At 40.1% G+C, this 26,736-nt stretch overlaps 2 protein-coding genes across 4 annotated transcripts in view; both read right to left on the reverse strand.

Moving 5' to 3' along the window:
- The window catches only part of snx29 (sorting nexin 29), a 491,480-nt gene extending 490,320 nt beyond the window's left edge, over positions 1 to 1,160 (reverse strand). For 2 of the 3 annotated variants that reach the window (XM_072560129.1, XM_072560127.1), the window contains exon 1: positions 1,035 to 1,156. In XM_072560129.1, coding sequence (XP_072416230.1) covers positions 1,035 to 1,053 — 19 coding nt within the window. In that variant the 5' untranslated portion in view covers positions 1,054 to 1,156. Of the gene's footprint in view, positions 1 to 1,034 lie in introns of all 3 variants that reach the window. The other variant, XM_072560128.1, reaches the window with a different exon arrangement.
- Positions 1,161 to 5,756: 4,596 nt separating this feature from the next.
- Positions 5,757 to 26,736, reverse strand: part of LOC140464700 (tumor necrosis factor receptor superfamily member 17) — a 78,107-nt gene continuing 57,127 nt past the window's right edge. The window contains exons 5-6 of the mRNA XM_072560131.1: positions 19,240 to 19,401; positions 5,757 to 10,831 (exon numbers count right to left, since the gene is read on the reverse strand). Of these exons, the coding sequence (XP_072416232.1) occupies positions 10,551 to 10,831; positions 19,240 to 19,401 (443 nt within the window). The 3' untranslated portion in view covers positions 5,757 to 10,550. The remainder of the gene's footprint in view (positions 10,832 to 19,239; positions 19,402 to 26,736) is intronic.

Genomic DNA, 26,736 nt, shown 5'->3' on the forward strand with positions numbered 1-26,736 from the left:
AGAGCCGTTTCTCCAGTAGTTCTTCAACATCTTGCATTTGTTTCAGATTGTCCTTAACTGTCAAAATACTTACTACCACTGGTATGGATTATGGCAAACTCAGTACTGCAGCACTAAACAATAAGGTCCTATAAAAAGCAGAAGTTTCACACAACTATTTTACTCAACACAGATAAATCAAGAGGAAGAAAACGTATATCCCGAGACATCTCACGGAAAAAAAGCTCCTTGATTTATTTGGCATTGCTTTTAACTAAGGTAAGCGAAAATTCCATTGAAAACTAGCAAAATAAGTCACCGTGAAAGCAGTTATATACAGCTGTAACGAATCCTTTCCTCAAACACATGAAACTGCAAAGAGGTGTTTATCCAACTCGTAGACTGTTTCGTGGTACAGTACTTTCAAACTTTCCAACCAACGAAGCCGTCAACTTGCCTTCCTTCCAGCCTGTCAAAACGTCAGACTTTGCAAGACATTTCCAAGTAGATACAGTAAACAGCACTGAAGTGCTTTGCCCTGGTTATGTAACCAGCGTGGGCTACTCTGGCATTTCGAGTTGCCAGGTTAAATCGTTCCGTTTCCATGCAGTGAGTGATCTTAGCTAACCAGTCGGGCTCACAAAGCTTTTTCATGTCATGTCACGCGTCATACTTGGCTGCTTCCACCACAACATCAAATGAGTGGTCTGAAGGGTTCAAGCTTTGGGAGGCGAGTGCAAGAAACAAAATCACAAGCAAGTTTTGGTTTTAATAAGAGTTTTACTGGAAGGAAGGGTGTGGAGATGGTCCAGAGGAAAGATCGGGTGCAGGAAAAAGAAGTAAATGGGTCTGCCTTTGGAGTGATGAGGTTAGTAATAACAATAAACAGAAAGCTGAGAGAGGCAGGAATCCCCCTGTCTGTCTGTCTGTCTGTCTGTCAGGCTCCCCCCAGGGAGACAGCCCTCACCCTGACCACGAGCTGAACCCACACGGCAATAACACACACACACACACGAAAAAATGCACCCCGCGATCGGCGAGCTGCACATAATTACCGCTCATGTTTCCTGCCATTTCAGCCCCGAACGGCTCGCATCAGGCGACGGGCTGTGGCACGTCAACAACATCGCGGCGGCGACGCCAAACCTCCGCCATTTCCTGGCAGCCGCCCGGCGCGCATGCGTGCCCTCGGCCGCCGCGCCGCGCCTGCGCGCCTCGGAAGCGGGTCGCCAACCTGCTACCGCGCATGCTCTGACCCAGAGGAGCAACAGCAAGGGAAGTGCGCAAAGTCACAGTTGGGAAGGATGATGTGGAAGTGGCAATGTTATACTGGGGTTTACAAAATAAAAAAATAGACTTAATATTCTGTGTCTTACTATCTTATACTCCACAGCCACCTGATAAAGGAGCAGGACTCCAAAAGCTAATGCTTCCAAATAAACCTGTTGGACTATAATTTGGTGTTGTGTGATTTTTAAAGTTGAGAAGAAGGTGCAGTACTTGGAAAGTCCACAAAGACTCGAGTTTCTTTTCCCCCTCATTACACTTTTGTGTGTTCTTGTTTGGTTCAAAAATGAAATGCAGATTGATAGGATGTTGAGACAAATCACTGCAGATGATGGAATCTACTGAGAGTCCTACAGCATGGTCATATAGCTCTTTGGAGTCATGGAGATGTACAGCAGGGAAACAGAACCTTCATTCCAACTTGTCCGTGCTGACAAGCTATCACAAATCAATCTAGTCCCATTTGCCAGCAGTTGGCCCAAATTCCACTAAATCCTTCCTATTAATGTACCCATCCACATGCATTTTAAACGCTATAATTGTACCAGCCTCAACCACAGCATCTGGCAGCTCATTCCAGAAAAGCACCACCCTCTGCATGAAAAGGTTGCCCTTTAGGTCCCTTTTAACGCTTTCCCCTCTCACCCAAAACCTATGCCCTCTAGTTCTGGGCTCCCCCACTCCAAGGAAAAGACCTTGTCCATGCCCCTTATGGTTTTATAAACTTCTATAAGGTCACCCCTCAGCCTCTGACACTCCAAGGGAAACTGCTCCTGCCTATTCAGTATCTCCCCTCCAAACTTGGCAACATCCTCACAAATCTTTTTTGAACCCTTTCAAGTTTCACAACACCTTAACATCCTCACCAGCACCCTACACCCACTACCACCAGCCCCGTTCCCACCTCCCACCAACTATCCACACTTCAGCTCTGATGAAGAGTCATCTAGACTCGAAGTGTTAGCTTGCTCATTCTCCATGAATGCTGCCTGACCCACTGTGATCTCCAGGATTTGGTGTTTTCAGAGCAGTTTGATAAGAACTTAGGTGTGTCATTTTTATTAAATTATTGAAACAAAACAGAAATTACTGGGCAATTCAGCAGGTCTGCCAGCACCTATGCAGAGAAAACAGACTCAACATTTTGAGTCCACTGATCCACCTTCAGATCTTTAGTTCTGAAGAAGGGTTGCTGGACTTGAAACCATAATTCTGATTTCTCTATACAGATAATGCCAAATCAACTGAGGTTTTCCCATAAGTTATGTTATTGTTTGTTTCAGATGTCCAACACCCGCAACTCTTTATTTTATTAAATGCCTGATTGTCTTACTCAAAAAAGAACAGAATTAATGCTAAACCTGTGAATCATGTAAATTACCATATTTATGAATTGCCCTGATGGAGTGAAAATTTCAAAACAATGATATGGTTAGTTGATGTTCCAAGAAAAGTAATCCCAACTTCCTGAAGACAGTTTCCTACAAAAGCTTACACAATGGGCTTTTCAAAATAATGTATTCTTAGAAAAAGTTATCTTTAACCATTGAGAGTAGATTCTGCATTTTAATCGCAATAGTTATCTAATTTATTGAATTTGCTGCATGTTTATTTTTGTTGTATAAATATTTTTTAATATTACTTTGAATGAATGTAAATGTTTTGCTTCTGTCATCGCTGTAGGGATACAAAAAGGATCCAGTAATACCTGTAAACTAGGAGGTCTAAGAGAGAGAGGAATTTTATTATTTGTTGGCAGGATGTGAGTGAGAACTGGCACAGGTCTGTGCTGGAGCTTCAACATTTTACAATTTATATCAAAGGCTTCAGTGAGGACAGCTAAATTTGCAGCTGACAGAGATAGGTAGGAAAGCATGTTGAGAAGAGGACATCAATCGATTATAGATATATATAGATTGTATGAGTACTTGGCAAAATTTAAAGTAATTAGACAGAATCAATGCTGTTTTGTGGAAGGTGAACCATATTCAAGCAATATACTAGGCATCTTTGAAGAAGTAAATATGCTTTTGGATGGAGTTTGCTCGCTGAGCTGCAAGGTTTATTTCCAGACGTTTCGTTACCCTACTAGGTAACATCTCCAATGGGCCTCAGGCGAAGTTAGTTGGTGTTCATGTATCCTGGTGGCTAGTTTTCTGCATGTTTGTCCAATGTAGTGTTTGTTACAGTCCTTGCATGGTATTTGTAAATAACATTAGTTTTGTTCATTGTCTGTTGGACAAACAGGCAGAAAACTAGCCACCAGGATACATGAACACTAACTAGCCACAAAAAGACATGACCCTCTCTCACTAGTATCCTTACATATGGATAAGGAAGGACACCACTTCGACAGGGACAACACTTCCATCCTAGGACAAGCCAAACAAAGACATGCATGAGAATTCCTAGAAGCATGGCATTCCAACCGGAACTCTACCAACAAACACAACGAATTAGACCCCATCTACCACCCCCTGAGAAAATGAACTGGAAGTGACTTCACCACAGAAAATAACATCACCACAGAAAATGACATCACCAACCCATGAAACCCAAACATATAAATAGAAAGCAGGAATTTTCAGCATTGCTTCGCCTGAGGCCCACTGAAGATGTTACCTAGTAGAGTAACGAAACATCTGGAAATGAACCTTGCAGTTCAGCGAGCAAACCTACATCCAAAACCTCAACCTGAGCTACAAATCTTCTCAAAACTCACTAAGTAAATATGCTGTTAGTAAAGAGGAACTTATGCATGTATTGCACTTGGATTTCCATGAGGTATTTGATAAGGTGCCAAATAAAGTTATTGTGGAAAACGTATAAACTATTTAACAGGAAAGATAAAGTAGGCACGAATGGTTGTTTTTCACTGGAAAAATGAATGGTGCATCACATGGATCAATGCTGGGACCTCAACATTATAGTTTTTATAAGTGACTTTGATAGAGGGAGTAAAGGCATGGTTGCTAAAACTACTGATGACACAAAGGTAGGCCACAAGATATTGCAGCAGAATTAGGCCATTTGGTCCATCAACTCTTCTCCACAATTCAATCATGACTCATATGATTCACAACCCCATTCTTCTGCCTTCCCTCTGTAACCCTTAATACCATTAATAATCAAGAACTTATTTCTGCCTTAAATACACTCAATGACCCAACCTCAATTGCTTCTGCAGCAATGAATTCCAAGCATCAACCAACCTCTGGCTGAAGAAATTCCTCCTCATCTCAGTTCTAAAGAGTTGTTTTTTCACTCTGAGGCTGTCCACTTGGGTCCAAGTTTCTCATTCTAGTGGAAACATCTCCACGTCCACCCTATCCAGACCTCTCAATATTCTGTAAGTTTCAATGAGTAAGGGGAGACAACTTGTGAAGGGGAGGCATGTGGTTACAAACTGATGTAATTAGGTTAAATGAGTGGGAAAAGATCTAGCAAATGGAGTATACATGGCAAAATGTGACATTTTCTGTTATGGTAGAAAATAAAAGAATTATTTTCCCTTAATAGTGAGAGGTTGCAGAGGGATCTGCATGTCCTACTGCATGAATCAATGTATGCAGGCTAGTATGCATGTAAAACAAGTAACTAGGAAAGCTAACAGAATTTTATTGTTTAATCTGAGGGAAATTGAATCTAAAAGTAGAGATGTTCTGCTTTGGTTATACAGGTTATTTGTAAGGCGATCTCTGTTTTTTTCTGCAAACAGTATTGGTCTCCTCACCTAAGGAAGGATGTAAATACTTGGAAGCAGTTCACAGATGATTTATTAGATTGATGACTGGAATGGGGGGCACTCAGTGGTAGTCTTGTGAGGATTAAATCTGCTGGAATGTAGAAAAGTAATTGCTAACTTGATTGATGTTGAGGATTCTTGACATGAAGGTTATGGAGAGGATATTTCCTCTTGTGGGACATTATAGAATAGGAATCACTGTTTAAAAATAAGAGAACGAACAACAAGTTTCTGTCAGAGAGTTGAGAGTTTTTGGAAGTCTCTTTCTCAAAAGAAACTCTTTAAATAATTTTAAGGCAGAGGTAGATATAGTCTGGATAAGCAAGAGGGTGGAAGGATATCGAAATAAGTAGGTACGTGGATTTGAGGTCACAAGCAGATCAGCCATGATCTTATTGAATGGTGGAACAGGGTTAAAGGGTTAAGTGCCTTCTCTTCTTAATTTGTATATTCTTAGAGAAAAGGAAAGAGACATTGATGAACTTAAAATAAAGGAGGAGAAACTAAAGATATAAGATTAAACTAAGAATGAGATATTCCATTTTAATAATCTAATTACAAATCATACACAGTAGGTTTACACAGTAGAAAGGCCAAGTGAGTAATTGTATGGTCAAGACAATTGAGATCCAAAGTGTTATGACACATCATTTTATTTTAATATTATTTAGTTCAAAGATCATTAATCAGATACAAAGACATACATAACTTTGATTTTGTATATTTAAATAATAGATATCTTGGAATACAGTTTCAATAAGCAAAGAGAATGTTAAGGTAGAAAACGGTTAAACTAATGTGTTGGATCAACAAGATTTTAATTTTGTTCAAAATCAGGAATGGAAGATGTGGCAATATGACATAAACTGGAGAAGCCATGTAATTATTTAATATTAAGCAAAATCTGTCAATATTTTCACTTCGCTTGTCATCTGTATGACATCCCCAGCAGATTAACACTTCAAAAAACAGTGGTAATTCCTGCATTGGCCTGAGTTATATTTTCAGCCTCGTACAGTTTATCCATTGAAAATTCACTTCCAGGCCTCCACCCAAGCAGTTGCATGGGGAAGGAGATACAGATCTGCCAGAGTAAGAGAAACAGATAGTTGCCAAGCTGTACAAGTAATATTCCTGGTAAAAAGGCCAATGCACAGCTCTGCTCTGGGATTGACAAAGTAAGCTGTCCAAATACCTGGCCTTGTCTCCACCAAACTTAGAATGTTGGTCTCTTGGATCCAGGATTTAATTAGATAAATGGCAAGAAACAAGTGAGACTTCTGCATCATTTGTCTATAACTACTCAGACTTTGTGACTGCCATCTTTACCCAGTCTGGCCTACATGTCACTCTGGACCACACAGCAATTCTGACAAAGTATCACTGGACTCTGTTTGTTTCCCTACCAATGCTGTCAGCCCTGCTGAGTTTCTCCAACATTTCCTTTCTCTTTCCACAGAATTTCGATTGGCCTTTAACTTTATATTAAGGGATGAGTAACAGTGATACCATGCCAGTGATACCCATATTCCATGTAAAAAATAAACTTTAAAAATGTATAATCCAGATGAAAGCTATCAGTTCTAACTGGTCAATCTGAATGTCTGTAATCCACACCAGCCTCCTGACCCTGTAATGTCCTTTTCCCACCGTAACTCCGTACTCAAGTTCCCTTAATATACTTAGAGTCAGAGAGGTGGACAGCACGGAAACAGACCCTTCAGTCCAACTTTTCCATGTCGACCAAATATCCTAACCTAATCTAGTCCCATTTGCGAGCACTTGGCCCACATCCTTCCAAACCCTTCCGATTCATATACCCATCCAGATGCCTTTTAAATGTTGCAATTGTACCAGCCTCCACCACTTCCTCTGGCAGCTCATTCCATACAAATACCACCCACTGCGTGAAAAAGTTGGCCCGTAGGTCTCTTTTGTAACTTGCCCCTCTTACCTTGAACCTATGCCCTCTACTTCTGGACACCCTCACCCCAGGAAAAGATTTTTGTCTATTTATCCTATCCATGCCTCATGATTGTATATACTTCTATAAGATCACCCCTCAGCCTCCAACGCTCCAGGGAAACCAGCCACAGCCTATTCAACCTCTCCCTATAGCTCAAATCCTCCAACCTGGCAACATCTTTTTAAGTCTTTTCTGAACCCTTTCAAGTTTCAAAACATCTTTCCGATAGGAAGGAAACCAGAATTGCATGCAGTATTCCAAAACTGGCTTAACCAATGTCCTGTACAGCCGCAACAAGACCTCCCAACTCCTATATTCAATACTCTGAACAACAAAGGAAAGCATACCAATGCCTTCTTCACTATCCTGTCTACCTGTGACTCTACTTTCAAGGAGCTATGAACCTGCACTCCAAGGTCTCTTTGTTAGCAACACTCCCCAGGACATTACCATTAAGTATATTAGTCCTGCTAGGATTTGCTTTTCCAAAATGCAGCACCTCGCATTTATCTAAATTAAACTCCATCTGCCACTCCTCAGCCCATTGGCCCAATTGATCAAGATTCCATTGTAATCTGAGGTAACCTTCTTCGCTCTCCAATACACCTCCAATTTTGCTGTCATCTGCAAACTTACTAACTATACCTTCTATGTTAACATCTAAATCATTTATATAAATGACAAAGAGTAATGGACCTAGCACCAATCCTTGTGGCACTCCACTGGTCACAGGCCTTGTACACATCAAGTCTCCAAATAAATAAATTAGTGCTACCTGATTCAACCACTCTGCATGACAGTGTGATAAACATCCTTACTGCCAAAGTGATTCCTTGTACCTTTATTTGATCTGTCAACTCACTTTTGAATTTATGGTCGTGTTCCGGACATGCCCACACAGGTAATCAATTTCAATGAAGGCATTTGAAAATGTGAAAAGACTCTGAGAAGTCCACTCTTGGTCCTCTTTGTTCCAGACAAAGCACCCCAGGCTGTGCAATCTTTCACGATCGGTACATCCCCTTGACCAGGGGATTGGGTCAACTCTTTCTTTGTAAAATACCAGTAAATAAGTGATCCAGCCTAACATTTACATAAATTTAGCAGTACCTTCCTTAAATAGTAACCTACTCCTCCATGAATTAGCCCTATGCCAAAATCAGTTTTTGTTCTGTGTGTTTGAAGCTGCTGGCTTGTGGAGAGTTCATTAGCTGGAAATTATAACATCGGCACGAGTTGTTCCAAAGGTTGCTCTAATCAACCTTGCCTAGGAACAGGGGCAGAGCTTGTTGTGATGGTTTTTAATAGGTCAATCATAACAGTTCAAGGATTACTGTACAGCAGTGAGAATTAAAGAAGGTGACTCCATGTTAGTTGGTGGCAGTTTAAGCAGAAGGCTTTGTGTGCTGGTCAATCAGGCAGCAGAGGAGCTGGTGTCAGCAGTCGCTGGGTAGTCAGGTCTCAAGAAACGTCCAAGGATGTTTAGAAAATGGTGAGCAACCAAAGCAAGGGTAGTTGTTGAGATGGTCCACAATGAAACAGGCTTTGAGGGCACTCCAAAGCTAGCTCTTCAAAAGCTTTAATGAGATTTTGGTGATTTGTAGTATCTCTATGTCTGAGGATGTCATTGAGGGATCTGTGTAACCTGTCTTAATCGTATCTGCTATTTGATATGCAAAGTGGGGTAACCAACCACAGGAGTTCAACTGTTAACCCACAGCCCCTTCATATTAATTCTGAATGTTTGACTTTAATTTGTACATACCCAGTACATTACTATATAAACTTGGGCTATTAAAATAAATTTTAATTTGCTCATTCAAAATTGTGGAATCCTGTAACCTTATCCTTTGTAAATTTGTATTCGTAATAACCCCAATAAACTTCCCCCGCTGATTAAGCTTTATCATTTGCATTCCTACTTGCAATTCCAGCTCACATTTGTTATATTTCAATTAATTGCAATTATTCACAGACTCTACAAGCCATTTGACATTTTCCCATATTTTGTTGCAGTTCTCTGATTTAGTATCATTCCAAATTGTATATTGTGACTTTGAGAGTCCAGATCACTTATATTTATAGTATCAGCAATGGTCCCACCGCAGATCTTTTTTTCAATATATTCATTCACGGGATGTGGGTGTCACTGTCTAGGCCAGCATTTATTGTCTATCCCTAATTTCCCATACAGTAGTTGAGAGTCAACTGCATTACTCTGGGTCTGAAGTCACATATAGGATAGATCAGGTAAGGATGGTGGCAGATTTCCTTTCCTGAAGGACACTAATAGACCAGATGAATTTTAACAACAATTAATAGTAGTTAAGTGGTTGCCATCAGGCTAGCTTTTTATTCCAGTTTTTTTTTGTTAAATTCAAATTTTAACATCAGCTGTGATGGGACTGGAACTGTGAGGTTCTATATTACTAGTCAGTGATATTACTACTTTAAGTTGTTTAAGGGTGTCAGAAATGAGTTTCTACGTGTTTAAATGAGGCTTTTAAAAAGTCTTGAGGTGAATGGTTTCAGTGCTTTAGAAAATGAACAAGATGCCTTATAAAACAGGGAGATAGAGCCAGAAACCAGTTCTTATAGAAGGACAGAGCCATCCAGAGGATAATGTGTGTGCAGGTTTCCTTCGGACAGAAGCAGGTCAGTCTAGTCTGTAAAAGCAGAAGTGCAGGTTAGCAGTTTCTAGAAAAGTCCAGGCAGGAGAAAAAAGTCCTGAATCATTTAGGAAAGTAAGACAAAGCTCCAGAAACAGGCTCAAGAAGGGGAGATGAAGGAATCCATGTTAAGAAATAAGGGAATTGTGTTAAAATTAATAGTTTAACGACCTCATGAAAAAATATTAACTGAAGAAATAGCACTAATTTAATGCAGACGTTTGCTGGAAAGAAAAAAATAGTACAGTTATGCCAAATGAACAAGGAATTTTAAAGTAGTTTCAGGGTGACCCTTCACTGACGTTTGAGTATTTGTAAGGTTGTAATTGAAATCAAAAAAAGTATTGAATCTGTATTCCTTAAATTTGTAATGTGACTATCTCAAACAATTCTTGTACAGTGTAAAATTGAGGTTTTTTTTCCCGTTTGTGTATAATGAACTTTGATAATCTTTTGTTAAAAGTACATGGCAGCCTCTTGTGAATATGTTCAGTAAATGATCAACACGGTAACCAAACTACAAAATTAAACTATAGTCTATTAAGCCAGGTTGCTCTCTGGAATCTGATTGTTTAGGATAGCTATCAGCTGGAACCATAACAAAAGCATCTATTAGACACAGTATATCTTCATTTAGAAAAAGAATTGCTGTACCAGAAAAATGGATTGCATATGCTTTGTGTGTCAACTTAAGGATTGCAGGAATTACAGCTTGTAAAACATCAAATATATGTATTTTAGCTTAAATCAACTACATTTGTCAACAAATTAGTACCAAATGATCATCTTACATTTCACATAATTTCCTATCTCTTGTTATTTAAAGTGTGGATTCAGATTCGCTGAGGTCTCTTTCAGCAACAATTTTACAGGGACCTTGTCAGTTTATTTGCAGTTTAGAAAATCAGACCTTTTTGCTACACCATTCCACAGTTTTGGTTGTGACAAGAATTGTTGCTCCTTCTTCAGTGGCTGGTAAAGGAAGTGAAGCATCACAGTCACAGTTTTCCTGAGTATCTGCTACCAACTTCTTCATTCCATTTCCTCGAGATGTGCAATTGGTAACTTCACTTTCCACACACAGTTCATATTGTTGATTCCTCACAGGAGAGAATCTCTGTTCATCTTTAGCCAAAGTGTGTTCCTTGGAACCTGAAACAATGGCACTGCTATCGTATGTAACCTCTGAAATTAGAATATAAATAAATAGGCAATGACCTTGTCATGTAAGTTATAGAGTCATAATCGTAGAGATGTACAGCATAGAAACAACCCTTTGGTCCAACTCATCCATGCCAACCAAATAATCTACATTAATCTAGTCCCATTTCCCACCACTTGGCCCATATCCCTCTAAACCCTTCCCATTCATATGCCCAAGCAGATGCCTTTTAAATATTGCAATTGTACCAGCTCCCATCACTTCCTCTGGCAGCTCATTGCATACACGCACCACCCTCTGCATAAAAAAGTTGCCCCTTAGGTCCCTATTATACCTTTCCCATCTCACCCTAAACCTATGCCCTCTGGTTCTGGATTCACCCACCCCAGTGAAAAGACTTTGTTTATCCTATCCATGCCTCTCATGATTTTATAAGCCTCTATAAGATCATCCCTCAGCCTCTGATGCTCTCCCTTGTAGCCCTACACACGGATGAAAAAAACCATTTCAACTGGGACAACACATCTAGCCTGGGACAGGCTAAGCAAAGACATGCCAGAGAATTCCTAGAGGCCTGGCACTCCAACCACAACGCCATAAACAAACACATAAATCTAGATACCATCTATCAACCTCTCAGAAAAAAAAGGAAATGACATCACCACAAACCCCAGGAACCCCATCCAGGACAAACATATAAATAGAAAGCAGGAGAAAACAGCTTTGCTTCACTTGGAGGTCGCCACTGATGATGTTACCTAGCCAGGTAATGAAACGTCTGGATATCAAACCTATAGCTCAGCGAGCAAACCTACACCCTAAACCTCAACCTGAGCTACAAACTTTCACAAACCTTGCAAAAAACTTCTTCACTATCCTATCTACCTGCGATTCTACTTTCAAGGAGCTATGAACCTGCACTCCAAGGTCTCTTTGTTCAGCAACACTTCCTAGGACCTTGCCATTAAGTGTTTAAGTCCTGCTAAGGTTTACTTTTCCAAAGTGCAGCACCACGCATTTATCTAAATTAAATTCCAGCTGCCACTCCTCAGCCCATTGGCCCATCCGATCAAGATCCTGTTGTAATCTGAGGTAACCTTCTTCACTGTCCACTACACCTCCAATTTTGGTGTCATCTGCAAACTTACTAACTCTACCTCTTATTCTCACATCCAAATCATTTATATAAATGATGAAAAGAAGTGGACAAAGCACCAATCCTTGTGGCACTCCACTGGTCATAGGCCTCCAGTCTGAAAACCAACCATCTACCAGCACCCTCTGTCTTCCATCTTTGAGCCAGTTCTGCATCCAAATGGTTAGTTCTCCCTGTATTCCATGAGATCTAACCTTGCTAACCAGTCTCCCATGGGGAACCTTGTCGAACGCCTTATTGAAGTCCATATAGATCATGTCTACTGCTCTGCCCTCATCAATCCTCTTTGTTACTTCTTCAAAAAACTCAAACAAGTTCATGAGACATGATTTTCCATGCACAAAGCCATGTTGACTATCCATAATCAGTCTTTGCTTTTCCAAATATGTGTAAATCCTTTCCCTCAGGGATCCCTCCAATAACTTGCCTACCACTGATGTCAGGCTCAATGGTCTATAGTTCCCTGGCTTATCATTACCAGCTTTGTTAAATAGTGGTACCACATTAGCCAACCCCCAGTCTTCCGGCACCTCACGTGTAACTATTGATGATACAAATATCTCAGTAAGACGCCCAGCAATCACTTCCCTAGCTTCCCACAGAGTTCTCGGGTACACCTGATCAGGTCCTGGAGAATTATTCACCTTTATGCATTTCAAGACATCCAACACTGCCTCCTCTGTAATATGGACATTTTTCAGGATGTCACCATCTATTTCCCTCCAATCTATATCTTCCATCTCCTTCTCCACAGTAAACACTGATGCAAGATACTCATTTAGTATCTGCCCCACCTCCTGTGTCTCCACGCAAAGGTCGCCCCCTTACTGATCTTTGAGGGATCCTATTCGCTCCCTTGTTATCCTTTTGTCCTTAATGTATTTGTAAAAACCCTTTGAATTCTCCTTAACCCTATTTTCCAAAGCTATCTCATGTAGCCTTTTTGCCCTCCTGAATTACCTCTTAAGTTTACTCCTATTGTCTTTATACTCTCCTTAGGATTCACTTGATCTATTCTGTCTTTACCTGACATATGCTCTCTTCATTTACTTAACCAAACCCTCAATTTCTCTAATCATCCAGCATTCCCTGCACCTACCAGCCTTTCCTTTCACCCTAACAGGAAGATACTGTCTCTGGACTCTTGTTATCTCATCTCTGAAGGCTTCCCATTTTCCAGCTATCCCTTTACCTGCAAACATCTGCCCCCAATCAGCTTTTGAAAGTTCTTGCCTAATACCGTAAAAATTGGCCTTCGTCAAATTTAGAACTTCAACTGTCTATCCTTTCCCATCACTATTTTTAAAACTAATAGAATTATGGTCGCTGGCCCGAAAGTGCTCCCCCATTGACACCTCAGTCACCTGCCCTGCCTTATTTCCCAAGAGTTGGTCAAGTTTTGCACCTTCTCTAGTAAGTACATCCATATTTGCCAGGGTTGGAGGATTTGAGCTGCTGCAGTGTCGGAGGTTGAGGGGTGACCTTATAGAGGTTTACAAAATTATGAGGGCATGGATAACGTAAATAGGCAAAGTCTTTTCCCTGGGGATGGAGAGTCTAGAACTAGAGGGCATAGGTTTAGGGTGAGAGGGGAAAGATGTAAAAGAGACCTAAGGGACAACTTTTTCACGCAGAGGGTGGTGTGTGTATGGAATGAGCTGCCAGAGGAAGTGGTGGAGACTGGTACAATTGCAACATTTAAGAGGCATTTGGATGGGTATATGAATAGGAAGGGTTTGGAGGGATATGGGCCGGGTGCTTGCAGGTGGGACTAGATTGGGTTGGGATACCTGGTCAGCATGGACGGGTTGGACTGCAGGGTCTGTTACCATGCTGTACATCTCTATGACTCTATGACATATTGAATCAGAAATTTTTTTGTGCACCTTTAACAAATTCCTCTGCATCTAAATCCTTAACACCATGGCAGCCCCAGTCTATGTTTGGAAAGTTAAAATCCCCTACCAATACCACCCTATTCTTGCAGATAACTGAATTCTCCTTACAAATTTATTTCTCAATTTCCCGCTGACTATTGGGGGTCTAAAATACAATCCCAATCAGGTGATCTTCCCTTTCCTGTTTCTGAGATCCACCCAAATAACTTCCCTGGATGTATTTCCAGGAATATCCTCCCTCAATACAGCTGTAACGCTATCCTTTATCAAAAACACCATTCTCTACACATAGCATTTGTATCCTGGAATGTCCTGTCCATCCCTGAGCCACATTTCTGTAATTGCTATGATATCCCAGTCCCATGTTCCTAACCATGCCCTGAGTTCATTTGTATTCTCTGTTAGGCCTCTTGTATTGAAATAAATGCAGTTTAATTTATTAGTTCTACCTTGTTCTCTGCTTTGTCCCTGCCTGCCCTGACTGTTTGACTCACTTCTTCCTCACTATCTCCCAGCCGCCACCCCCACCTCACTGGTTTAAATTCTCCTGAGCAGCTCCAGCAAATCTCCCTGCCAGTGTATTAGTCCCCTTCCAATTCAGGTGCAATCCATCCTTCTTGTACAAATCACTTCTACCCCAGAAGAGATTCCAATGATCCAAAAATGTGAATCCTTCTCCCATGCACCAGATCCTCAGCCATGCATTCATCTCCCTTTGTCTTTTGCCTTGAATACACTCACCATCTGTTTCACTTGCTGCTCCTCCTCCTCTGTCATAGAATCACAGGATTATACTGCATGGAGACAAGCCTTTCAGTCTAACTGGTTCGTGCCATGTCAAGTTCCCCAAACTAACCTCGTTCCACTTGTCTGCGCCTGGCCCATATCCTGCTAAACCTTCCTCTTTATGCGCCTATCCAAATGTCCTTTAAATGTTATAACATCTGCCACTATGTTACCCCTCAACCTTCAGTGAAAAAAGTCTCAGCCTATCCAGCCTCTTCTTATAGCTCAACCCCTCCAGTTCTAAAAACATCAAATAAATCTTTTCTGAACCCTCTCCAATTTAATAATCTCCTTCAACGGCATAAAAACCATAAATTGTCCAGTCCCCTTCAGTTCCAAAGAATAGTCATATCTGACTTGAAACATTAAATTTGTTTCTCATTCTACAGATGCGCCCAGACCTGCTGTTTCTGCAGCACTTATGCATTTTATTTTATGCCTCGTATCAAAGTTATTATGTTCTGCAATTCTACTTGCTCCACACTGACCCAGGACTTTTAAAATATATAAATTTGAGAGGGAGAGGGTACAGTCGGAAGTGACAGTACTTCTGTTGAATAAAGGGAACTATGGAGCTACGAGGGAGGAGCTGGCCAAAGTTCAATGGTGCAATACCTTAGCAGGGATGACCATGGAGGAACAATGGCGGATACTTCTTTGTATAATGCAGAAGTTGCAGGATCAGTTCATTCCTAAAAGGAAGAAAGATCCCAGGAGGAGGCATGGGCGGCCGTGGCTGACGAGGGAAGTTAAGAAACATATAAAATTAAAAGAGAAAAAGTATAACATAGCAAAGATAAGTGGGAAAACTGAGGACTGGGAAGCTTTTAAAGAACAACAGAGGATTACTAAGAAGGAAATCTTCTTAGTAGAGGAAAAATGAGGTACGAAGGTAAACTGGCCAATAATATAAAGGAGGATAGTAAAAGCTTTTTTAGGTATGTGCAAGGCAAAAAAATGGTTAAGACTAAAATTGGGCCCTTGAAGACAGAAACAGGGGAATATATTACGGGGAACAAAGAAATGGCAGAAGAATTAAATGGGTACTTCAGATCTGTGTTCACTGGGGAAGACACAAGCAATCTCCCTGAGGTAACAGTGGCTGAAGGACCTGAACTTACGGGAATTTATATTTGCCAGGATTTGGTGTTGGAGACACTGTTAAGTCTGAAGGCTGATAAGTCTCCGGGGCCTGATGGTCTACATCCCAGGGTACTGAAGGAGGTGGCTTGGGAAATCGTGGATGCTTTGGTGATTATGTTCCAGAGTTCGATAGATTCGAGGTCAGTTCCTGAGGATTGGAGGGTGGCTAATGTTATAACACTTTTTAAGAAAGGTGGGAGAGAGAGAAAGCAGGAAATTATAGACCAGTTAGTCTGACCTCAGTGGTGGGAAAGATGCTGGAGTCTATTATAAAGGATGAAATTACGACACATCTGGATAGTAGTAACAGGACAGGACAGAGTCAGCATGGATTTATAAAGGGGAAATCATGCTTGACTAATCTTCTTCAATTTTTTGAGGATGTAACTCTGAAGATAGATGAGGGAGATCCAGTAGATGTAGTGTACCTGGACTTTCAGAAAGCTTTTGATAAAGTCCCACACAGGAGGTTAGTGAGTAAAATTAGGGCGCATGGTATTGGGGGCAAAGTACTAGATTGGATTGAAAATTGGTTGGCTGATAGGAAACAAAGGGTAGTGATAAACGGCTCCATTTCGGAATGGCAGGCAGTGACCAGTGGGGTACCGCAGGGATCCTTGCTGGGACCGCAGCTTTTTACAATATATGTTAATGATGTAGAAGATGGTATCAGCAATAACATTAGCAAATTTGCTGATGATACAAAGCTGGGTGGCAGGGTGAAATGTGATGAGGATGTTCGGAGATTACAGGGTGACCTGGACAAGTTAGGTGAATGGGCAGATGCATGGCAGATGCAGTTTAATGTGGATAAATGTATGGTTATCCACTTTGGTGGCAAGAACAGGAAGGCAGATTACTACCTCAATGAAATTCATTTAGGTAAAGGGGCAGTACAGAGAGATCTGGGTGTTCTTGTACACCAGTCAATGAAGGCAAACATGCAGGTACAGCAGGTAGTGAAGAAGGCTAATAGCATGCTGGCCTTCATAACAAGAGGAATTGAGTATAGAAGCAAAGAGGTGCTTCAGCAGCTGTACAGGGCCCTGGTGAGACCACACCTGGAGTACTGTGTGCAGTTCTGGTCTCCAAATTTGAGGAAAGACATTCTGGCTCTTGAGGGAGTGCAGCGTAGATTCACGAGGTCAATTCCTGGAATGGCGGGATTACCTTACACTGAAAGACTGGAGCGACTGGGCTTGTATACCCTTGAGTTTAGAAGACTGAGAGGGGATCTGATTGAGTCTTATAAGATTTTTAAAGGATTGGACACTCTGGCAGCAGGAAACATGTTTCCGCTGATGGGTGAGTGCCGAACCAGAGGACACAGCTTAAAAATACGGGGTAGACCATTTAGGACAGAGATGAGGAGGAACTTCTTCACCCAAAGAGTGGTGGCTGTGTGGAATGCTCTGCCCCAGAGGGCAGTGGAGGCCCAGTCTCTGGATTCATTTAAAAAAGAGTTGATAGAGCTCTCAAAGATAGTGGAATCAAGGGTTATGGAGATAAGGCAGGAAGAGGATACTGATTAGGAATGATCAGCCATGATCATATTGAATGGTGGTGCAGGCTCGAAGGGCTGAATGGCCTACTCCTGCACCTATTGTCTATTGTCTATTGTCTATTGTCTAAATTGATTTTCTTTCCTCTAAACATATGTTCACTAGCATGTGGCAGAGCACTGAGTGCCACGATAGCTTGTTGCAAATTCAAGCCTATTGCATTGGCTTCTCTTTTATTTATCCTCTTTTTACATTCCTGAGAAAATTTCACACAATGTCAGTAATGTGGAAAAATGTTATAATTGTGCAACACTATAAATCTGTCAGGTCACTGATATTTTAATTATTCTGGACGTACAGGTTGACATTTGAATCTTAACACGGGTGATTATTCTGGTGCATGGAGGCAGCACTAAAATGTGCAGAGTATACTGAATTGCATCACATAGGTGGAAGCCATTTGGCCCATTAGGTCTGTGGCAGCCATTTTGAAGTCGTGTCACTTTCCTATCCTTTCACCAAACCCCTGTTTTTCTTTACTCTTTCAAGTATTTATCAAATTACTTGAGAAGATTACTATTGAACATATATCCTCTGTAGCAATTGGAACAAGGTCAGCCAGGTGGTCGTCAGTGAAATATGAGTTCCCTGATTGGAGCTGTTAATCTGATCCAATCAGCGAGTTATGGCTGACAGACATAAACAGGAGTGTCAGGGGCTTTGGTCAGTCTGGGAGCCAGCTCTCAGCTAGCTGGGTCCATGTCATGTATTATGTACGTGTAAGTAAAGGCTGATTTGATGACAGGAAGTTGGCCTTTGTGGCTATTTCACCACGATGCTATCTGGCACTGCATTCTAATCCAGTTATTGTATTTTAAAAATGCTTATTTATATTGGCTGTAGTTCTTTTCCCAATCACTTAAAATTTACTGGACCCTTCTCTGTATCAGTGAACGGGAATTAGGTCTGTTGACGAGGGCAGTTACATTTTTACCATTTGACAAAATTAGACAAGAAAAATCCATAATTCATAATGAGTATAGAACTAGGGGACTTAATCTCAGAATGAAGGGTAGACCATTTAAGACAGATGAGGAGGACTTTCTTCATTCAGAGGGTGGTGAATCTTTGGAATTCGCTACTTCAGAGAGCTGTGGAATGAAAATCATTGAGCATGTTCAAGGGAGAAAGTGATATGTTTCCAGAGACAAATGACATTAAAAGGACATAGAGATGGCATGGGCAAGGGGCACTGAAGTAGAAGGTCAGCCATGATTGAGCTGAATTGCAGGGAAGGCTGAATGGGCTACTCCTCCATGCGCTGAATGACCTACACCTGTTTCAAAGTTCAGGTTTGACATTCTGTAAAAATTTAACAATTTCTAAAATCACATTACCAATATCCAATATGTTTAAGGTGACAATAACCTTGTCCAACTAAGATAAACTTTCTCCGCGTATATTTCACTTTTCTTGCAACATTGCTTGCGCATCATATTTACTCAACAAGATGTAATTTCAGAAACAAAAACAGAAATTGCTGGAAAAACTTGGCAGAGTTGGCAGCATTGTGGAGAGAAAACAGAATTAACATTTCGGATCCAGTGACCTTTCTTCAGAACAGTTTTCCCAGCAACCTTTGTTTTTGTTTCTGATTTCCAACGCCAGCAGTTCTTTGGCTTTTTTTAAGAGGTGATTTCAACCACGTATTATTTCAAATTTTGTTTCCAAACAAAGGAACAGCTTAAGTAGATCTAATCTTTCATCTAACCTTTGAATTTGAATATTTTAACCTAAACTTTGAATATTTTAACTTGATCGCTCTTAAAACTTAAATTCTGAGGTCAAAAGCATTTAAAATATTTTTCTAATCAGATGATTGGTTACCTATATAAAAAAAGTTTTCATATGATTCATGAGTAAAAATCTGAATATTTTATCATCACCTGTAGATTTAAACAATGTTCTTGATTTCCTTTGATGTAATTTTCGAAGAACAAATGCGAAGACAAACAACACTATAATTAAAAGTGGAAGCAATCCAATAATAACCCAGGAGTTTCGAACTGTCTCATTGCTCCAGGTAGACGTGGAAGATTCTGGAATTTCTGTGTGAAAAAAGAACAGATTTATATCTGTTATAGTTGAATACAGATGCCCATTGCTCCTCAATTATCCATTTATAAGGCAATAATAATTTCATATTACAGTCAATTGAACCAAACTCTTCAAATGGAAAGTTGTTTAAATTCCACTCATGAAAATAATTTGTAATAAATAATATTCTGTTACAACAGCTTCCAACATTTGTCACTGAAATCATATTGAATTCTGTTATTCACCTTCCATCAGGTCTCTAAAACAACATTCACTGCTTGGAGATGCTCAACAATTAGAGTTGCCTGACTTCAAATTCCCCAAAATAGAAGAGAATCGTTCTGCTGATTCTCACATTCTGTTGATATGGCCAAGATCTAGTGCTTAAGCCAGTCCCCACAAAATAGGTATTTTCTCGTCGACTCTGTTCAGAGATGTTATGACACACTTCTGGATAGGTTGGGACTTCAACTTAAGCCTTCTGATCCAAAGCTAGGGACACTACCACTGTGTCACAAGACCCCTAACCCTCACTAGGGGTAAACCCTTTCTTTCAAATCATCACAGACAGCTACCAGTATTGTTCAAATGCCACTAAACCAATGTAACTGATGACTGGTGTTGAGCAAAGATGCAATTTAAAATGCATGCAACACACCAGCTATTTTCATGCAGGTTGGTACTTACCCATTTAAAAATTCCAAAGTATTTTGATAAAGTTAGGTCTTTGGTCAGCTTCAACCGATTGTTTGCAACAGAAGCTAGCCAGAAAATGGAAATTTCAGGTGACATCAGTGAAATGGCTTGTTCACCTACTATGTATAGTGAGCAACTATGTGGTATTTGATGCTAATGGAGATGCACTGTATCCCTGACAGCAACTTCTGGATTTCTATTCTTGACTGAGCATGTGCAGCTTCCAGAAGTTGCTGTCAGTGTGAGAACAGTGATGACATTGAAGGTTAACATTTTCTCCACTGTGACAATGTTAGAACCAAATGAACCTATTCAAACTTTGAACTGGAAGTACATAAGCATCTAAGGCAAATTGACTGACAGGAATATAATTTATTAGAGAAAACAAAAGAAATAGGATTGCGAGCCCACAGTCTTCTGAGAAAGAACATTCCAAAGATTCATAATCCTTTGAATGAAGAAAGGTTTCCTCATCTCAGTCATAACTGGTCAACTCATTATTGTGAAACACTAAACAATGATTCTAACTCTCGACCCCCCCAGGAGAAAACCACCCTCCCCAACAACAATCCTGTCAAACCTGTGACAAGATTTTTCAATGTTTTACAAGATCAACAATGTCCACTGAAGCTTATTCAACTCCTCACAAGAATGGGTTAAATCATTCCTTCCAACCACATCTCCAAAATGATCAAGATTCACAACACACAGATCATTCAGTTAGGAAAATACCAGAGATAGACAAAAATAAATTGTTAATGCTCCTTTTGACCAACAGTTCTACTTTTACTAGATGAAGAGATTTCTTCTTTAAAAATGTTACTGTTTGAATAATGGCAAATATATTTATTTTTGCTACATTATAGCAAGGATTCTCAAAAAAGCAGAGAAATTTAGGAGGAATTTAAACCGATGAATTGAAGAAGAATGTTTATCACTATTTCAGAAGAAGAGAAATTATACACTTTTTAACATACTGGACAAATACTCAAAGAATTTCATCAAGATTAGACTAGCAAAGTATGATCTCAAATAGACTAACAAAATTTAGAACTAATTATTTAACTGTACAGTGCACTGTGACACTTTGAAGACATGAAAGGTATTCTAAGGTGTCCAGATTTGGCCAGGTCCTGTAGACCAATACATGTGTCTGCTCCCATTTGTGACACAGTCGTACAGACTGGTCAGACTGCTCCTTGAATACTCTTATTTCCAGCCTTGGGAAATGAGGAACTTATGAACAGACGAGGTCATTCAGCTCATTGATCCTGCTTCACATTGCAATACGATCATAGCTGATGATCAAGCTTAGTGCCACTTTCCCATACTGTCTTCCTATCCATGATATCTTAGCATCCAGAAATGTATTGATTTCTATCTTGGTCATGAGAGTCAGTCAAACTAATGTGACCTCAAATGGCAGGGATCTCAGAAAAGGAAAACAAGAAATAAATAACAATATTATACACGACTTGTACATTTAATGGTAAGGTCCTAGGGAGGGTTGCTGAACAAGAACATAGAACATAGAAAAGTACAGCACAGAACAGGCCCTTTGGCCCCCGATGTTGTGCTGAGGTTTAATCCTAATGTAAAATATAGTAACTTAACCTACGCACCCCTCAACTCACTGCTATCCATGTGCATGTCTAGTAGTCGCTTAAATGTCCCCAGTGACTCTGCTTCCACCGCCACAACTGGCAACGCATCCATGCATTCACTTCTGCATAGAGAACCCACCTCTGACATCTCCTTTTTCCTTCCACGTAATATCTTCAAACTATGACTCCTGGTACCAGTCAATCCTGCCCTGGGGAAAAGTCTCAGGTTATTGACTCTATTTAGACAAATAGACCTTGGAGTGCAGGTTCATAGTTCCTTGAAAGTAGAGTCACACATAGATAGCATAGTGAAGAAGACATTTGGTATGCTTTCCTTTTTTGGTCAGAGCATTGACTATAGGAGTTGGGAGGTCATGTTGCAGCTGTACAGGATGTTGGTTAGCCACTTTTGGAATATTGCATGCAATTCTAGTCTCCTTCCTATCAGGAGGATGTTGTGAAACTTGAAAGGGTTCAGGGTTGGTTGGAGGATATGAGCAATAGGGAGATGCTGAATAGGCTAGGGTACTTTCCCTGAAGCATCAGAGGTTGAGGGGTGACATTATAGAGGGTTACAAAATCATGAGGGGCATGGATAGGATAAATCGACAAAGTCTTTTCCCTGGGGTTGGGGAATCCAGAACTAGCGGGCATAGATTTAGAGTGAGAGGGGAAAGATATAAAAGGGACCTACGGGGCAACCTTTTCATGCTGAAAATGTACGGTATGAGCTGCCAGAGGAAATGGAGGAGGCAGGTACAATTACAGCATTTAAAAGGCATCTGGATGGGTAGATGAATAGGAAGGGCTTTACAGTGATATGGGCCAAGTGCAGGGGACTAGATTAGGTTGGGATATCTGGTCAGCATGGATGGAAGGGTCTGGTTCCGTGCTGTACATTTCTATGAGTCTGTGACTATAAGTCAAGAAATATATGGAAAAAAGATAAATCCAGAATATTACTTTCAATTGAGCAGTATGTATTGAGCAAAGGGAGCAAAAAAGGTAATTTTAGGATTAATATCAGGACTTTTTTTTTACGCAGAGAGTGAGCAACATCTGGAATGTAGTCTCAGGGAGAACAATCAAGTAATGATTCTGGAATCATTTGTGTAACAGTTGAATGCAGCAAAATGGGGAGGAAAGAGCAGTTCGTCAAGAGTGTATTAAGATGCACTGAAGGATGCCAGAGGATACAATAATCTACTGATGACACAGAACCATTTAGTAACTCAGATTTGCCACGAACAAGTAGTTACTCGTTTCAGTTAATAATTTGTTTTTAGAAGTACTGAATGCAAAAGTCAATGTCTTGCTCAATGTGGTTAAAAAAAGAATCTAATAACTAAATTGCAGAGTTGATTGGATTTTTGCCATGATACCAGTTCCACTGCATTCAGAAACCATCCTTCTATTTCAATCTGGCAGTCTGGTTGCCAAACCATTTTTCCAGGTTCTTGCAAATGCAAGGTGTTTTTACACAGTGCCTCTTGAATCTAAGTGAATTGAGTCACTAAAGAAAATGTTGAAAAAACTGAGTTGCACAGTGGAATTGACACGTGTGAACTCATCCCAGCATAGAAATAATTTTCATTTTCTGACAGAAGTTCTGAGTTCTCTTAGCAGCACAGGCTTGTAATGCCCTCAATGAATCACAAACGCTGCACTCATTTGACAATCCTAATGAAAGCCCTTACAATCTCTCTGAATAGGAATTGGAAATAAAAATTATACCACTGAAGGTGGGCCTATCTTAAAAATTCACTGAAGTGCACAGCTGTCATTCAAAGCATTTTAATCCAACTCTAGGTGGTAATTTGAATTTAACTCATTTGTGAGAAACTAAAACCATACGACAAGCTATCATTTCATACATCATTTAATTGTACATTCCAGGTTAGTGAGAAGTGTTTTCTTGTCTAAATCATCAACATCTTTGATATTAAGTGATGAATGAATTGAAGGTCACAACAAAATTTTAGCTTGTAAGCTCCAAATTTGTGGACAAAGTTTAGGATTTGAGGTTATCTTCTGTTCAGGGTGGGGGTTAGTTTAGAGTGAAAATCATAGTTTTATGTGTTAATGAGGGCTTGTCAGTGGGGGTTACCCTGGTTTGCTAGAAAAAATTAACACCATTGTTAAAGACATTTATACATTTCAACAATATTTCTTTTTTATTAGTACAATCTGATAAATTAACCTTTTTCTTTTCCAAAGGGTTGCATATACATAGAACATAGAACATTGAAAAGTACAGCACAGAACAGGCCATTTGGTCCACAATGTTGTGCCAAGGATTAATCCTGAGGTAAAATAAAATAACTTAACCTACACACACCTCAACTCACTGCTATTCATTTGCATGTCCAGTAGTTCCTTAAATGTCCCTAATGACTCTGCTTCCACCACCACTGCTGGCAACGCATTCCATGCATTCACAACTCTCTGCATAAAGAACCTACCTCTGACATTCCCTCTATACCTTTCTCCTAATATCTTAAAACTATGACCCTCGTGCCAGTCAATCCTGCCTGGGGCTATTGACTCCATCCATTCCTCTCATTATCTTGTATAACTGGAAAATTAAAAAAACAAATGAATGTCAGATGGTTAGGGAGAAGCTATGAATAAAATAGATAAATCACTGTTTTAGGTTTAGACAATTCACTTCAGCTACTTCTATGTTAATTTGCTAGCAGGATTAAGAGTGTGGTACCAAGTTAACAATATTGAACCCACTTGAACATAAGTCTTATTGTCACGGACTTCTACTTGCATTAAAGAAACCACGAGAGAGCAAAAGCTTGCAGATAATTGATTGGGTAGAATTCTCCAAACCCACGAACTCTACTGCCTTAAGAACAAGGGTGGCTGACACACAGGAACACCACCACCTGAAAATTCCCCTCCAAGCCTCATCCCGATTTGGAAATATATCACCATTTCTTTACTGTCTCTGGGTCAAGCACTGTGGGAGTGTCCCTACACCAGATGGGCTGCAGTGGTTCAAGAAGACATCTCGGCGCTATCCTCTTAATGGCGACTAGAGATGGACAACAAATGCTGTCCCAGACTGTATACCCCACATCTCTTGGGAGGAAAGAAAATTAAAGTGCTTTGATGTAATATTGCAACAGGACAGATCCAGCATTTATATGTAATGTTAAAGTATACAAAGTACTTACTTTAAAAAAGAGTTGTGCATACTTGGTGCATACACCAGTGACCCTGCAGTTTCTCTGACTATGAAAACAACTAGTGTTAAAAATATGTATCTGGCCAATAAGTAGAGAAGCAAAAAGCTTCTTAGGAAAGCATATTTATTGAAGTATGATTTGGTTATGAAAGAGCAGGATCCAGTGACATGGTTGTGTGGTTTGTGGCAAATATTCATTGCCCGTATTCCGATCTGTATTTAACAGCAGTGATCAATGCAGTTTCGTGGTCTGAATGTTTTTGCAGTGTTGATAATCAAAAGTTCACAATGCACTGAGAGAGGGAGATTGACAGACCTCAGAAAAGCTTTTTCGTGGGAAGATAAAATTGTATCATCTTGTGAAATTATAACAATCTTCAAAAAGAAGCAGAACTGCGGGAATCAGGAGAAATTTTATGTATGTAGACTCAGTGGAAGTGTTGGTTTTATAGAAGCTGTTACATGTAGAAAAAAGATTTATATTTCATTACTTCTCTACTCTGCACATTTCCATGAAGATGCTCCATTGAACCAAACTTTGAAAAAGCTTCTGATTATGACTTGATATCTCTTTATGTGGCTTGGTGTAATTCTTTTAATAATTGCTCCTTTGAAGCACCTTGGGACATTTTAATCTGTTAAGGGGTGCTACCTGAATAAATATAGATTTTAATTATATGACTTTATAAGCAAGGTGGAACTTCCTTTGTCAGCACAATTTTCACCATTATCTGAAGAACCTGCAGAAAGCTAGCTCACAACATTTGAATGTCAGACTGAACTAGTTTCACTCCACTGAGGCTTTCTACTCTAAGAGCTAAAATTTTAGTTGTAGAATATAAGATTGGAATGATTTGCTTGCTATAGAATGTGATAAGTTAGATGCAGATGATATGGCTTCCTTCTGATGGCGAATGAAAATTTCAACACCTGCCAGATGGTGAAATAAATCCACATTGCCCATTTACATAATTCAGCGTCTGGCAGCTCAGTAATTGGTGAGGTTAAAGCTATTCTATTTGGCTGATCCAGAAACTCTGTCCCTGAACCCTGATTCTCCTGATAGATTCTATTGATAGAGACTGACTAGACAGGGGTTATATTCATTGGAATTTAGAAGAATGAGGAGGGACCTTATAGAAACCTATAAAATTATGAAGGGAATAGATAAGATAGAAGTAGACAGGATGCTTAACAAGAGGGCATAGACTCAAAATTAGAGGGAGCAGATTTAGGAGTGAATTGAGAAGGAAATTCTTAACCCAGAAGGTTGTGAATCTGTGTAATTCTATGCCCAGTGAAATAGTTGAGGCTTCCTCATTGAATGTTTTTAAAGCTAAGATAGATAATTTTTTGAACAATAAAGGAACTAAGGGTTATGCTGAGGTGGGGGGGTGGTGGTGTGTAAATGGAGCTGAGGCCACAAAATGATCACCCATTATTTTATTGAACGGTGGAGCAGGCTCGAAGGGCCTATTCCTGCTCCTATTCTTATGTTCTTATAATTCGATTGTCTGTGTTGGATGTCGACGGGGATTCAATGTCCCAGTACAACTTCATTAGCCTAATCTCAGTCCATTCATTCTACCACCAAGACCAACAGTCTCAACCTCCAAAAACTACCTCCTATTCGGACTCATTTCCCATCCTCTTTTTTTCTTTATGTCTTATCTTAGAGAGTCACAGAGACATAGAGTCCTACAGCACAGTATCAAGCCCTTCAGCCCAAACTGGTCCATGCCAACCAAAATGTCTGCCCACACTAACCCCATTTCCCTACACTTTGCCCAATCCTTCTAAACCTTTCCGATCCACTTATTTGTCCAAATGCCTTTTAAATATTGCTAATG

This window comes from Chiloscyllium punctatum, chromosome 40, assembly GCF_047496795.1.
Source record: "Chiloscyllium punctatum isolate Juve2018m chromosome 40, sChiPun1.3, whole genome shotgun sequence".
Taxonomy (NCBI): domain Eukaryota; kingdom Metazoa; phylum Chordata; class Chondrichthyes; order Orectolobiformes; family Hemiscylliidae; genus Chiloscyllium; species Chiloscyllium punctatum.